Source organism: Calidris pugnax, unplaced genomic scaffold (genome assembly GCF_001431845.1).
Source record: "Calidris pugnax isolate Ruff unplaced genomic scaffold, ASM143184v1 scaffold192, whole genome shotgun sequence".
NCBI classification, from domain to species: Eukaryota; Metazoa; Chordata; class Aves; order Charadriiformes; family Scolopacidae; genus Calidris; species Calidris pugnax.
In genome coordinates this window covers 1,166,685-1,182,033 of record NW_015090919.1, presented here as the reverse complement: position 1 = coordinate 1,182,033, position 15,349 = coordinate 1,166,685, and the positions used below count along the sequence as shown (strand labels likewise).

The 15,349-nt window shown below is 46.6% G+C and overlaps 1 protein-coding gene across 10 annotated transcripts in view; it reads left to right on the top strand.

The window, feature by feature from the left end:
• ZNF618 (zinc finger protein 618) overlaps nt 1-15,349 on the top strand; it is a 93,621-nt gene that overhangs the window by 32,245 nt on the left and 46,027 nt on the right. For 8 of the 10 annotated variants that reach the window (XM_014949772.1, XM_014949777.1, XM_014949776.1 and 5 more), the window contains one exon: nt 13,017-13,100. The exons of the other annotated variants lie outside the window; for them this stretch is intronic. In XM_014949772.1, the coding sequence (XP_014805258.1) occupies nt 13,017-13,100 (84 nt within the window). The remainder of the gene's footprint in view (nt 1-13,016; nt 13,101-15,349) is intronic. 10 annotated transcript variants of the gene reach the window in all.

The window sequence follows — 15,349 nt, the reverse complement described above, 5'->3', positions numbered from 1 at the left end:
GGGCGGCCGCCTCCCGGCACGGCCTCCCCGGGGCGAGGGGCCGCGGCGGGGAGGTTTGTGGTCGTCCTCCCGCCGTGAGGGGAGCGCGGTGCCCGCGGCTGGGTGGGCGCGGGGAGCCGGGCAGTGTGAGGGGACAGAGAGCGGCCATGAAGGAGCTCCTGCCCTCCTGCTGCCTCAGCCCCTGCAGGGGCCACGCTGGGTGCTGCCAGCCCCTCTGGTGTGATAAATCGGGTAGGATTTTTAAACATACAATCTGGGGGGGGGTGTCTCTGCCCGAGGAAGAGTGTTAATAAACCATAGCGGGTTTGGCACAGGCTCCTGGGCTGCCGAGGTGAGGAGGGGCTGAGGCAGCGAGGCCTGGCACCAGGGGACGAGGTGGCATCAGGGCACCTGGTGGCCGCCTGATGGCCCCTGAGAGGGTGGGATTGGGAAGATGGAGCCAGGTGGGAGAATGAGAGCTAATGAGCATAAAGTGGAAAGAAAAGAGGTCGAGGCTGTGTTGAAGGAAAAGCTGTTCCCCGTGCTCTGGAGCAGATTGTCCAGAGCAGTTGTGTCTTCTGCATCCTTGGAGGTTTACACAACCAGCCTGGATAAAGTCCCAAGTAACCCAAGTCTGAGTTCAGAGCAGACCCTGCTTTGAGCAGGAGGTTGGACCAGAGACCTCCTGAGGTCTCTGCTGACCTGGATTTTGCTGTGTTAAATGAGAGCTACAGCTTCCATTGGGAAGGTAAGTTACCAACCTTGGTCATTACAGAGGGCAACTTGGAAGCACCAAACTTATCCTAGGTGGGTATAGGAATGTTAGATAAACAGTAAAGAGAAATAATAATTAAGAAGTACAGCCGTGCCACCTATTTAGAACTGCTCTTTCTTCAAGCCTGTTCTGTCATAGGTGAGGGGTTGGGGTTAGCACTGGGGGGTCTTGGCTTTCTGTCTGCAAAAGAAGCAGGACTGACTTCACTGCAGGTGGGGGGTGAAGATCCTCAGCCCTGAGCCAAAACATCTCAGGAGCAACAGCCATCACACACTGTGTGTGTTCCTGGTGCCCACTGAAGGGGAGATGAGCTCTGCAGCTGGGCCCTTGCTCTTTCCATTGATCCAGTGACACGTGGTGTCCAGTTCCAGGCAGGCGATGGAGACTCCTTCCCAGGCACCTGTGATCTTCTTTGCTGTCTCTTTTTCATTAGGTGCTCTGCTCCCCATCAGTTTTTACTTGTCATGAGACTTTCCAGGTTCATCTCTCTGACCCCCTTGCTCTGAATTCTGACACAGGGCCTTACTGTGTTCTGGGCTGGGCTGTGTGCATCCTGGGCTTGTTATTCAGGTGTTGAACATAGTATCCTTTTTGCCAGAGCTTGGGAACCACATTGTGCAAAGAGTTGGAATTTTTCTGTAAGTCAGCCTTTCTCTTTCTTACCTGTTGCAGGAACTTTTTTGTCTAAGAAAGGCAGGGCAGATTGAGGTATGGAGAGTACAGGGAAAAAAACCCACGAGGGTTCATGCCTCTGCTGTGTGCACAAGCCCCATGTCATTTGACCCATAGAAGGATTTTCTGTGGACATAACTGTCTCTTCAGCGGTGTCTGGGTTTCAGGGAGCTGGGGAGAATGGAAAGTCACAGGCAGAAGTCATCTCTGGAAGAGAAGAGCAACTGGCAGCTGCCCTCTGTGCCAGGCGTCAGGGGAGCTACCGTGGGAGCAGAGAAGGTGGAGCAGGGAGCAGTAAGAGATTCAGAGACCATTTTCATCTTCATGCAGGGCTGTCCGAATCTACCCCCCTTCCCAGTGCAGGAATTACAGAACCCCTTTTTACCTGCAACACTCATTGCTGTTCCAAAATAGTCTCATCTAGCTGAAAGAACTGGAGGAAAGACCAAGCCAGCAGAGCAGGGAAGTGGTGAGTGGTGGGCTAGGAGAATGGGGAAGGAAGGTCCACCACAGCCATCCAACCTGGCGGAAGAATAGGCTGTGTGTGTCACCTGCAGAGTGAACGTGAAACTGCTCAGCCGATGCTGCTGTTCCTAAGTGCAGATGGTTGTAATTTCCTGACAAAGTCATCTTCCTCTTCCCCTCCTCACTCCTGCAATGAAGTAGTTCAGCTGTCTTCTTTCCTCCCTGTGCCTTCCCCTCTGGGGCTGGATGAAATCCCTGGCCTACCCTGGTTGCCTCTGCACGGTTCTTCGCCTTTTTCCACTCAATGGCCCTCTTGTTTCCTTGTCAGTCTGTTTGCTTCTCATATATTTTAGGAATTTTTTATTTATCTTTCCTTTCCTGCTATTTTTGTTTTGCCTGCTGTTCCAGTGCTATTCCTCTGTGACCCGATTTGGCTGTTTACACCCTTTCTATTACAGACGTCTGTATTGTTCAAGTCTTCCTTTGCTATTTCTATCTCGTTGGGAACCTCTGGACTCATGGGCTCTGCAGCCATGGTTTTCTGCCTTTTTCTAGAAGTTCTCACTATTAAAGGGATACAGCAAGATCCTATTTTTTTCTCTCATGCTTCTCTGTAGGGCACAGATTGCATCCATCGTAATCTGGTGTGGATGAAGAGCTTCCTTGGCCAGCAGTGGGTCTTTGGTACTGGTTCAAATACCTAGAAGTGCAGGTTTTTAAAAGCTGTTCAAGTTTTCTCCGTAGTGACTTTTTGGAGGCAGCTGTTACTTATGGCCACAGGGGGCAGCTAAGAAGTTTTGGTGAAGGCAACCTTGTGTGTTAAGTGAGGAGACATCTCGGCTGCTGCCTCTGCAGAGCACAGCCATAGAACCTTGGCTTGGTCCCAGAGTCCTCAAGCTTTGGTGGCATTGGGCTGTGTTGTGCTCCGAAAACTTATCCTGAGAGCGATGAGTCATGTTTGTTCTTGGGAGGCAAAGTCTCTATCTTGCCATACTGGGTCTGAGAGCAGGTCATGCTTGGCCTGTTGGGAAGATGAGTTACTGACCTGGTGGGTGAAGCTGTGCTGTGACGTGCCCCTGCCCTCACATCTGAAGGGCTGTGGTAGTGGGAAGGCCTTTTTTTTCCTGGGAAGAAGGGAGCTATGGGGCAAGCTGGGACGCAGCTGAGGCCAGTTATTTGTTTGCTGCCTGCTTAAAGAGGAGACAGTGGTGTTTAGACTTTCCAGCTGGGAAGGCACTTTCAAGACTCCCTTGAGGGAAAACTGTTGCACTTAGTTATTTTCAGCCTTTGGGGTTTTTAGTCCTATAGATTTTGTCTCTGGGACTCCGTTTTTTTGACCCATTCTTGAAGAGACACAGATCTGTGGCATTGGGGAGAGGAAGCGCTCATGGGGACATAGTAACATGGCTTTGGGAGATGCTTTTCTAGCCTTGGCTCAGGGTCCAAGACCAGAATTCCCACATGTAGAGAGACTAAAACAATGTAACCCACAGTGCTAATGTGTTAATAAAAAGGCTTGTCTGACTGCTACTAACTTTGACTTTCAGGGAGGAGGATGGGAGGAGAGAGGTTTTGAAAAAAACTTTTCTATTTTCTCCTAGTCAGGGGTGGCCAGTTTGACAGTTAGGTCACTGGCGGTTCCTGTAGATGAATCTGGCAGTCCTTGCTGAGATGCTCATATTCATCTGTGGTTTGCTCCAGACTTTTGGAAGTCCTCGGGAAGGTGGTGTTCAGGCTCGATCTGAGCCATCGTTCTCCATGGAAATTCCAGTCATGTTTAGGGGAGTTACAAACTTTGTAAAAACAGTCTCCCTCCTGCTGCTCACATACCTCAGGAAATTCTTGGCAGCCTGACAGAGAGCTAAGTAAAACCACTGCCAAGCAGGGCTCCACCAGCCCCGCACCAGTGGGGACAGTGTGCCAGAGACAGAGCTGTGGGAGGCATCACCTCTGATGTGAGCAGGTCTTTGCACTGTGCTGGGTCATGAAGCAGGTTGCTTTCAGCGCACATGTCTAGGCTGGCACCAGTGTTGGATCTGCAGTTGGGTTAGGAAGAACACCCAGGATGGTCTCCATACCGAGAGCTTGTTTCTGGGCTCATCCCCAGGAGGCAAAGTGGGGTATGAGCTTCCCTCAGCACAGCCCTGGTCTCCAGAGTGTGGTGGCCTTTGCTTTTGCCAGATCTGTAACTCTGCTACAGATTATGGACTGTAATATTCAAGCTGTTGGATTTTGGTATTATTCCTGTTCTTTTCTGTAGGAAAGAGGAACTTATGTACAAGAACATTTCCAAAATAACCATAAGTGGCTTGCAGAGCTCAAAGTTAAACTGTGAATTTTATGATTGGCCATGAAACCTTAATTAATCTGAGAGTGCACAAGCACCCAAGTTTTCGTCTGCATGCTCACTGCTGCTTTCTAATAGTGACTCTGCCTCTTTGGAAGACAGTGTAGGACAGAATTAAGGTGGCAACTGTTAATGTGGTACTTGCCTAATTACAACTTACCAATGGCCTTGTAATACCTATTTTCAAAATACTAAATGTTAACAAGTACAGCAAATACTGTTACTAGTCCCTAGTACTTCCAGACCTTTTGCCTGGATGAGCCTTGGATCCTTTACAGGGAGTTTGGGATTCTGCAGGCGGGTGGGGAAGCAGCAGAGAAAGGGACTTGCCAGGGGCAACCAGTGGGCAAGCAGCAAAGGAGGAGAGCGCAAGTCTCTGGGCTTCCAGCCCAGTCCCTGTCTGCTGGGCACAAACCTCTGCTGTTGGATTGTGTTTCTGTGCCCTGTGAAAGAAAGCAGAACAGCAAATGCACAGAGAAATGGGAGGGGAAGAATTGCTAAATGCTGAAGGTTTCTTAAAGTATAGCTGGTTTATTAACTTCACGTATGTCTGGTTAGTTATTTGAGACTTAGTGAGTGTTCCTTTTCTCAGGGGAGAAGTCCTGAGCCGGATGGAGCAATACTGATTAATATTGTGGGGAAGAGTCTTACCATTTCTGGAATCTTTAAATAGAATGCTGTTCAAAGTGGGAAGAATCAGGAAGAAGTGATTTGAGGAGCCTTGAATTCATCTCCAATGTATTGGTCGTGTTGGCTGAGTCTAGGGGAGCTTGCTGATAGTGGGGTTTCTCTCTTCTCTTGCCCTGGTAACAACTTCTTTGAGGACCATGACAAGCATGTAGTTTAAAAGCAGGTTGTGCTCCCAGGCAGCACTAGCTGTAAGTGTGGAGTTTGCTCTGTTGGACTGTCAGTATGGCACCAGTTGCTCTCTGGTGTGCAGGAAAACAACATGAAAAAGCAGTTCCACTAAAACAGCCCAGTTTGAATGCTCCACTTTCATTCCTAGTGGTGTTGCAGTTTGTTATTACAGCAATTCAGTGACATTTGCTGGAGGCTGGAAGACCAGTAATGGTTGGTTTTTGATAGATCCCATTTTTTCTGTCTCCATCTCCTGCTTTTGCGTACACACTGTTCTATTTAAGAGACAAAGCTGGATTTTGTGCTGTTTCTCAAAAGTAGATCCTGGTGCTCGTGCTACCAGTGGGTTACTCCTGCACAGGTCTTCACTGAACTCCACCATTTGGAGTCCAGCATATAAATCCTGCCCATAAGTCCAGGCCATCCTTTGCTTGCTGGAGCCCAGCAGCCTCCTTCCCTTTTGCTTTAAATTCTAGTGGAAACAGGAGTGACTTTCCTAGTGCCTTTGTGCTTGCCAGGGCCAGCCCCATAGGCTGAAAGCTCCTAGGCCAGACCCCACAAAATCCCCAGATTGATCCCAAGTAACAGAATCACCCTTTTCTTTGTGTCTGTTGGCGTTTCTGTTGTGTTTGAGCCCTTTCTCCTGTTCACAGTGAATCTTTGGAAACTAATATTGCCATCTTACAGGTAACGATATTTACCAGGTATTTCAGACCACTCTCTTGAGTTACCTGGTTGTATGGGGGAGGCAAAAAGTTATCTTTGGATATTGTGTGACAGTGTTATGTCACCTCCACACACCATGAGGAACAGCTCTTCCCAGACCATCGCATGAAGTTTTTCTGGGGTAGATGGGAAGTTCGGGCACTACAGAGAGTGTCCTGCCTGAATCTCTCCTGGAAGGAGGCAGGAGAGTCTCCGTGTTTCCCTTTGAAGCAGAGAGAGAAGTGACTGTATTTAGTGGAAAATCCAGCTGACCGGATAGAGTGTCACTGCCCGAGCCAGGCTGCAGACCCCCCTGAGCAGCCGCACGCTGTGGAGCAGGCGTTGGTGGCAGGTGAGGGAGCATGGGAGCAGCCACCCAGCCAAGCTGGGAAGCAGTAACTCCCATGCCCAGCTCAGCAGCAGCCTGTAGCCACCCTCATCTCCTGCAGAGGAGATGGGTTTCAGCTATGCATTCCCTCGTGGTTGGGTAAACTGACATGTTTCAGCCTGGAGAAGAGGAGGCTGAGGGGAGACCTTATTGCTCTCTACAACTCCCTGAAAGGAGGGTGTAGAGAGATGGGGGTCGGTCTCTTTTCTCAAGTCACAGGCGACAGGACGAGAGGAAATGGCCTCAAGTTGCACCAGGGGAGGTTCAGGCTGGATATTAGGAAAAATTTTTTCACGGAAAGGGTTCTCAGGCATTGGAATGGGCTGCCCAGGGAGGTGGTTGAGGCACCATCCCTGGAGGTGTTCAAAAGACAGGTTGATGTAGTGCTGGGAGGTCTTGTTTAGTGATGATGCTCCTTGTTTGTTGTGTGGGTGTCTATTTTTGTCAGTGAGGTTGACGGTTGGATAAGATGATCTTTAAGGTCCCTTCCAACCTAGAAGATTCTGTGATTCTGTGCTGGGGTCAGTAATGGATCTCCCTGGAGGAGCTGCCTGAGTTCAGGACCCTGCTGAGAGAAAGGTTGGAAAGAGGAGACAAGCTCATTGCCTGCTGCAAGGCACTGGGTTAACCAGCGTTCATCAGGCTGTGTGAGGGCAGCCAGTGTCTGTTCATTAGCAGCAGCTGCTGATTGCTGATGAAACTAGAGTTCCCGACACTGAGCTAGTATTTGAGGGCATTTTTTCTTCTACTCATCTTAAGAGGATTCCTTCCCCTCACACAAGGCAGGGTAAAAACAACTCGATGAAATTGGTGATTGTCACTGACAGAAATTTGCAGTTCTCATTGACAGCTGTGGACTTGCAAGAATTTTAAAAGTAGATTTGGGCTCCAGAAAGTTTCATTGCTTCCTAGATAGAACATCCTCAAAGTTACTGTTCTAATGTGTTCTTCAGAAATGTGCGGTGCAGACAGTTCCTCAACCTCTCAGCCGTGTGGCCTTTCCCTCTGAGCCCTGGGTGGGGTGTTCTGCCTGTGGGCAATCTTAACTCTGCTTCGCTGCAATTAAACTGGTTTTGTCTTTCCCTCTATGGCCAGACTCCATCACCCTTCCCAGTTCATAGCAGCTTTTTCTTGTATTATGCGTTGCTTTCCCTAGTGAGGTGAGTTGTTGTTTACTGCATTGGGGGTACAAAGTTTGTGTTATTGAAGGTTTCCATAAATTCTAGTATCCTACAGAGAGAAAAACACGGGTATGTCCTCCAGGGAGACAGGGCGCAGCTGGTCATCTGAAGACTTGGTGAGCTCTTTTGTTACAGTCCAGGCTTCAGCATCCTCCCCAGCTCGGAACTGGCCCTCAAGAAGAGACTGAGAAATGGCTGGACCACATTCTCGTCTCCTCTCAAGTGACAGACCGCTGTGGTACAGACCAAAACCATACTGCAAACTACAGTTATAAAATACTGAGAAGCATTTCAACTCCAAGGCCACCAGTTCTACTGGTGCAATCTACTGGTGCCAGCCAGCACGTTTTCCTTGGGCTGTGTCACACAGGAGCAGACACCAAGGAAGGCAGGGATGCAGTGTCACAGAGTTAAAAATAACTGTTTTTAAGGCTAGATATCCTTATACAAGAGGATAAGGATGGTCTTCAGAAGAGGTGCTCCAGTCCCAGATATGTACGTGATGAGGCAGGCAGGACAAGCCAGTATCTCTTGGTTTTTCAGTTACTAGCTGAGTGCCATCATCATCATCACCGGTTCAGAGCGTGAGCTTTGCCATAGCCTGGAGGGAAGCCCATGGCTCTGCTCCAGGAGAGGACCTTGCCGACCTGTTCAGCTCTCTAGGCTGAAACTCCCACATTGTGGCACATTTTTTTCAAGGGTGCTGTGTGATGTCTGAGTCATTGCTCTTTGCCAGATCTTCAGTTCCTCTTATCAAGTACCCAGATGTAGTGATTTATGCCACAAAAGATGATATATTTTAGTTTGTGATAATATCCCAACCGCTGGGAGCTGTCCGTAACTCTTATGAGAGTGACGGTGGGTCAGGAGGCACATCTTTTGAAAATTAAATATAACTGTGCTGTCATCTGTGAGCTTTATTTCCTCCTTCCCCATTCATAGCAGTATCATCCTTGTGTATTGTGTGCTAGGTTGTAGCTGGATGCTGGGCTGAGATAGAACATTTGATGGTAGGGAGGACACTGAGTTTTATCTGGGTCTGAGGATGTTGTAGGCTGCAAACAGAATGATGTTTTTCTTTCCAGATTTTTAGCCAAATGCACTCAAACCCATCACCTGTGCACAGGGCAGCATCCATGAGGAGTGTGTGTCTCCACTGTGTGACATTATTTAGTTACAAGAAGGAAAAAAGAAAATTGCAAATATTTTTTTTTTCCAAAATGAAATACATAGTAAATATTTCACAACCCCATAAATAAAAATGATTGGCCTGATCTTTTAAAAACGTATTTCCCTTTGGGCTCTGATTAAGCATGAGAAAGTTCAGCCTAAGGGGGAATTTATTTGCAAAAGCAGTGAAAGGTTAGAAGCTAGGATGTGGGCTGGAATACGCCCTACAAACGTTAACTGTGGAGGCAGAGTGCTAATGTCTTGCATGTGCAAAAACATTTTGAGGGTTGTGAATTTAAACCATTAAATTAATAAATTCAGAATTAAGATTTTTCTTCCCCAGACCTTACGCATACAGGATATGGTGATTTTAATGTTCTGAGTGGTGATGGGAAGATATGTAAGTGGTTTGCTGGTGTTACTTTAACATTAAGGGTCTTTAGCATCTCCATTTCTTGATTAATTTTAAATATTCAAATTTGCAACCTTAATGTTTCTTTAAAGTAAATTTTAGCTTTTGATTTCCTTGTACTTTTTGAGGGGTAACAGAGCAAAAAATGGAAAGTTCCACTGTTGTGCTTGGTAAAACTTACTAATGCCTTACACAATGAAAAGCCTAATGTAGCTGGTGTGTGTGCGCACACCCACGCACACTTGCCAAAGTGAATGGTTAGTCATTTACAACTTTGTGATTAATTTTTCCAATGTTCTTATTTAATAATTCTCCCGCTCCATGGGGAGGGCAATAAAAATGGATTTTATTTTTCTAATGCATTTGCATTTTAAGTAGGTGAAGTCTCTTTAGATTCCCATTTGCCTAACAAGTAGATGAATATGTTCATCTTCAAATTCAAATGACCAATGGGCTGAGACCAAGAATGATAAATTTCTGTGCAGGAGAAGGACATTAAGAAAATAATACAGAACTTAGTTCTGGGCTCTACAGCATGAAGAAAATGTTGACCTTAAGGCCTAAGGTCTGTTCCTTCTGGGCTGTAGCTGTTGCCTCTCACAAAAGCCCCTTTGACCTCAGCTCCAGGCTGGGGTCACTCACTCTCCCCTTTTTCAGCAAGTTCCAGGGCTGTCCCTTGCTCCTTAACACAGGCTACTCCTGTCTTGCTCTGACATCCTCCTCCTGTGAGGAATTGCAGGACTGGAATGGGAGAGAGTTTATCCCTGGGATTCCTCAGGTGCTCGGTAACTGGGAGACCCGTTTCCCTTTGCCTTTCTCTGCGGCTGTTCGCTGGTTCTGAGCCAGAGCCTTCACGTTACAGCAACGACGACTTGTTTTTGAGGCTGGGTGAAATAGGTGACAGTTCCTGGACCTGTTTTTTAGTAGGGTAAATTTGAAGTTGCTCTTCTGACATAACTCACAGTAAGGGTTCTTTTTGGATGTTCTCATCTTGGGTATCCTATTGGGTGTCTTTGGCACCCAATTGGCACATATATTAACGTGCCTTATAACCACATAAAGTGTGCTCAGGAGCCTGACACGCATCGTCATGCTGGAGGGTTTGATGTTCATGCAAGTCCTGCAGTTCCATAGCTCTGGAGATGACCAGTTGCTCTGTAGATAGTTTAAATATAAGGTTTTAGAAAAGGAGGCTTTCCAGTTGTCCTTAAATCTGTGATTTCCACACGATCTTATACAGAAAATTGATAATATATCCATAAAAATTAAATCTCTGCCCCTTTCACAGATGCTGACCAAAAAGGTCATGTTTACAAAAATCTGGACGTTAGTACTTAGCCACACATCTCTTACAGAGTTCCTAGGCAGCAAGATTGATGAAGAAATATACTTTTTCTACTAAAAACAGGATGAGAATTTTAGTAATCCCAGACCATTCTGATCATCCGTCAGTTTGTCCTGAAAATGCCAGGAGAGCTTTATTGAAGATGGAAATACATCCCTCCACTGTTCATTAAGAAGGGACGCACTTTCCATCTTCTGACATGCTTTGAAATTTAGCAAGAGAAAAGGTGTACAAACAGCGATGCCATTAATTATTCCAAATTCTTCTTTCAGCCTCAACCTTTGTCTGCTGAGCTGCGTGTTGGCATTTCAGCAGCAATAAACCTGAATAGCACACAAAAAAACCAAAACGCTTTAAGTATTTTTTTAATTATTTCTTGAAAACTATATCCCAATCATTTGTTAGCCAAGAAAATGAGTGAAAAGATGTAGCCTGTAGTGTTGAGTAATCCAGCTCGTCTCATCACACTTCTCAGAATTTTCACTGCTAAGGATCATTTTAACCAGTAAAGGCAGAGAAATACAAGGGTTACCTTCTTAAGATCTCCTCCCTTCAACCTAAGCAAAAAGGTCAGAGTTCTTGGTTATCTTCCTGATTGTAGAGAGGAGGGCTCTGCATCCTTCTTACTTTATTTTCATTTGATTTTGTTCTTTATGCCAGTTTATAGAGCCAGGATCTCTTCTTCAGTGCTTGTTCGTCATTTAACTGTCACTTTTCCTTTCCACTTCGGAAAGCAGGCAGTGATACTCCCTGTGAATTCCCATCTGGAGATCACAGGATGAACAAAATTTCTGGTCGAGAAGAAATGAGTAGGAAAAAGTCAAGATGAGGCTTGTTTTTCCTTTATGAAACTCTCAGTGCTACATTGTTTAATCTGAACCATCGTGAAGTAGATAAAGTAGTCTATATTCCCAGCCAAACTATTTTGATTTCAAAAGGAGGTTAAAATAAAATGGCCTTTATTGTTTGTAGAGCGTTACTCTAGAATGTGGGCTCAACTGAGGGTTACTTCACTTAAGATGGAGATTCAGCATCCTTGTTGATAGAAAAAAATAATTATCATCAACAGTTATCGTTAACAAATTGTCATCAAGTTAAAAAATTCCATCAACAAGTTATGTATGTACAACTATACTTATTTTTTTTCATTATGCAAGATTAATGCTGTTCTTTGTCAAATTGCTGGTTGTAGCATATTATCTCTTTTCAACATTATCTTACATTAGTTACAATTTGAATAAAAAAGAATTCACCAGTGCCCTGAAGTGACACCAGAATGAAAACTCTGAAACTAGATCTGCTGGTGTTACTTTGTCTGGTGCCTGTCATGGAGAGTGAATATCCTGGTTCATAATGCTGAATTAGGGCATAATCATAGAACACTGTAATATTTTCACTTTAAATTGAAGGTACTTGCTGACTATGGACTCAGCTTAAACATACTTTTAACTGTGGGAGAAGGAAATTCATTGATGTGTAACATCCTGAGAATGCCTGGTTAGTCTTTTCTCTCTCAATATCCAGGGAGTAGTAGCCAAAACACCTTTTCCCCAAATTGTTTTTAAAAAGTTCAGCATGTGACCATCAGAGTATTACGAGCAAGAAGGCTGTCTTTCAGAAATGAATTCAGGATATTCCCCTCTGTATGGAATTTCCTGCTAGTCTGGCGTCGAGTTTCCGAACGTGGAGGGATTACATATAGCCCTGGATGGTCTGCATTTAAATCTCCATTGTGCTGATACATTCAGCTGACACATGGTTTGGATAAAGCAGCACAGAATTCATAGAATTCACTGGCCACCTACTTGAAAGCAGCTTAAAAAGTGTTGTCAGGTGAAGCTGGTGCTGTGCCGGCTGAACGCACCTGCAGCGATTTCTTCGTAGGAGCCGGGACTGAGCTGTGAAATGCTTCAGTGAGAACCCGAGCCCAAGCCTGTGGCTCAGAGCCTTCTCACCTGGCGTTTAGCCCCTTCCCAACATGTAGGTCAGCTAACACCTTACACCATTTTTTGGTAATTTCAAGGGATTTGGCTCGTCTGTGAGGATCTGGGGTTACCTTTTTCTTGACTCGGTAGTTTACAGCCTGAGGACGCCCCTGCGGGAAGCTCCATGGCAGGTAAAGCCAGTGTGTGCCCAGATGGCTCCCGTGTAGGGGGAGACAAGGCCAAGTGTTTGTGGGAAGGAAGTAAATGATCATGAAATGAGTGATCGTGGAATAGTTTGCCCACATGGAAAGTATTTTCCTAACCCCTACTTAGGAGCTGGCTTGTGCCTTTGTGTGTGAGGGTTTCTGTCCTTTCCAAATTTCTGGATTTTATTATTATTTAATCCTTACTAATGTAATTCTGGATACTTTAATCCTCTTAAGGGGTTGCTGCTGACTTTGGGCTCAGTCCTGTTCCCTTTTCAAGGAATTTTGCCATTAGACACCTTTTAAGTTTAGCTGTGATGTAGATTGCAACTGATTTTACTGGCAACTCTCTCCTTGGCTGTAAAATGCAGGTGTAAAGCTCGTAACTGCTGTTTGAATGAGGAGTAGGTGGAGATCTACAGGCCTATGTCTGCATACTCACATTTTGCCTCTCCCCGCTGTCAGTCCAGCATCTGGAAGGAAGCCCCTAAAGATGCCAAAGGGTTAGGTCAAAAGAATTGTCCATGAACCTGCGCGGGGAATATCCTGCTAGTTTAGGAAGCCATAAATATGTTCCTTTCCATCTAGGTGCCCCTCTGGCTGCGGAAAGGGAGAAGAAGCCTCTCTCCAGAGCTGTCTTTGTGCTGCCCTGGATGGAATCCACAGAAACAAGTGAGGGTCCCAGATGTTTTTGCTCCCTGCTCGGTCGTAAGGAAGCAGTAACTGCACCCTGGGTCTCCTGGGGAGGCTGCTCAGATGGTCTCTGTGCTGGACACGGCCTGGAAAGGCATTTCCCGGTGACAAGCGCATGCCACGTATCTCAGAAAATACCAGCCTTTCCTGTTTCTTTCCATCAGGTGGTTTAGTCGTGGTGGCTTTGGCTCTTACTGAAGGGTGTTGGAGTTGCTCACGGTTCCTTTCCATGGGGCAGACATCCTGGGGAAGGTGGTGCTTTTTTCAGGTGCTGCTCTGCGGCCATTGACCAGCTCCAGCCCTGTGTTTGTCACCAGCAGAACTCATAAGGACTCCAGCATCTGCCAGCAGATTTTCAGGAAACAGTTAAGGAATGTGAAACTGAGCATCAGAGCATCTCATGTCCTGTAATTAACTGGCTGAGGGTGGAGGGATGATGCTGATATTTCAGTGTCACATAAACCTCACTCAGAAATCCCGTTTGGGGGAAAAAATGTCATAACCTCAAATAGAGAGATGACAGATAAGCAGTGGGCTTAACTGTAAGAAATGCAACTCCCCTCCCCTTTCAGTGATGCTGCTGGACTGTTTGTGAAACCTTGTTTCCCGCTGTGAGCCAGGAATGCAAAATTCCTGGAGTTTGGTGTTTCCTTTGCCCTTCTCAGACCTTCTGGTGTAAAGGTGCCACCCTGACCATGGGGCAGGACAACGAGTGCTGTCCAGACTTCCCACTCTTCATTTTTATTTTGCTACTTTTTTCTTGACTGGGACTTGGAACACTGCTGGATTTAGGAATAATTCGTCAGGCTATTGCAATCTACATTCAGCAGTTTCGTCCTTTCACATTTGGAGGATGTCCCTATCAGACAGGTATTTCTGCAGTGCTGTGTAACAGTGGGATCACTTAGGATTCAAGAGAACCTGTAAAGTGTCTAGATGTCGTGAGAGCCCCTCTATCAAGTTGCTTTTGTGGCTTCTTCCATTTGAAAGGTCAATATGAATTCTGGGTCAGGTGAAAATTGTTCTTCACTGTGGAGAACTCCTTAAAGAAGCTCCCACAGCCTGCTGTGTGGAGAGCCCATGATTCTGGACCCTGAATGGAGAGAGCTGTCATCATTGAAGGGATCTCATCTGTACGGTGTATGTAGCTGTTTCCAATTCAGGTTTCTCTGATGCTGCACAGAGCTCTTTGAGCCCGTTTGAAACTCATTTCTACACAGTTTTTGTGATCTCAGATTCCTGAACTTATGATTGAGAGCAGCCCCGAGGAGAGGGACTTGGGGGTGTTGGTGGATGAGAAGCTCAGAACACCCCAGCAACATGTTCTGGCAGCCCAGAAATGCCCCACACCCTGGGCTGCATATCCAGCAGCATGGCCAGCAGGGCAAGGTTGTGGGGGAATTCCACCTCTTTGCTCTGCTCTGGTGAAACTCCATGCAGAACACTGCCTCCAGCCCTGGGGCCACCAACAGCAGAAGGACACGGACCTGTTGGAGCGGGGCCAGAGGAGGCCGTGGAGATGCTGGGAGGGCTGGAGCCCCTCTGCTGGGAGGACAGGCTGAGAGAGTTGGGGGGGTTCAGTCTGGAGAAGAGAAGGCTCCGGGGAGACCTTAGAGCCCCTTCCAGTCCCTCAAGGGGCTCCAGGAAAGATGGGGACAAACTTTTTATCAGGGCCTATTGCGACAGGACAAAGGGTAATGGCTTAAATCTAAAATAAGTTAGATGCAGACTAGATACAAGTAGGAAATGTTTCACTCTGAGGGTGGTGAGAGCCTGGCCCAGGTTGCCCCGAGAAGCTGTGGCTGCCCCATCCCTGGAGGGGGTCAAGGCCAGGTTGGATGGGGCTTTGAGCAACCTGGTCTGGTGGGAGGTGTCCCTGCCCAGGGCAGGAGTTGGACTCGATGATCTTTAAGGTCCCTTCCAACCTAAACCATTCTGTGATTCTATGAACGTGGGTTAAGTGATCTGTATTTTTAGCTTGTGATACAGAAGTCCTGAGCTTTCAACAAGTTTCTGATTGCTGTTGTTCCCTTCTTGGGTTTCCAGAGCAAAATCCATCAGGTCTCTGATCCAGGTGCCCTAAGGAAGGAATCCTCTTCCTTCACCTGCCACTGTTGGGCATGTGTCCTCTGTTCTCCCTCTTTCCTGACAGAAGGAAATATGTGGTTTCTTCTCTGCTGTTTTGCTGAAGCAAAACAACAACAAAAAAATCTCAAAATATTGAATGC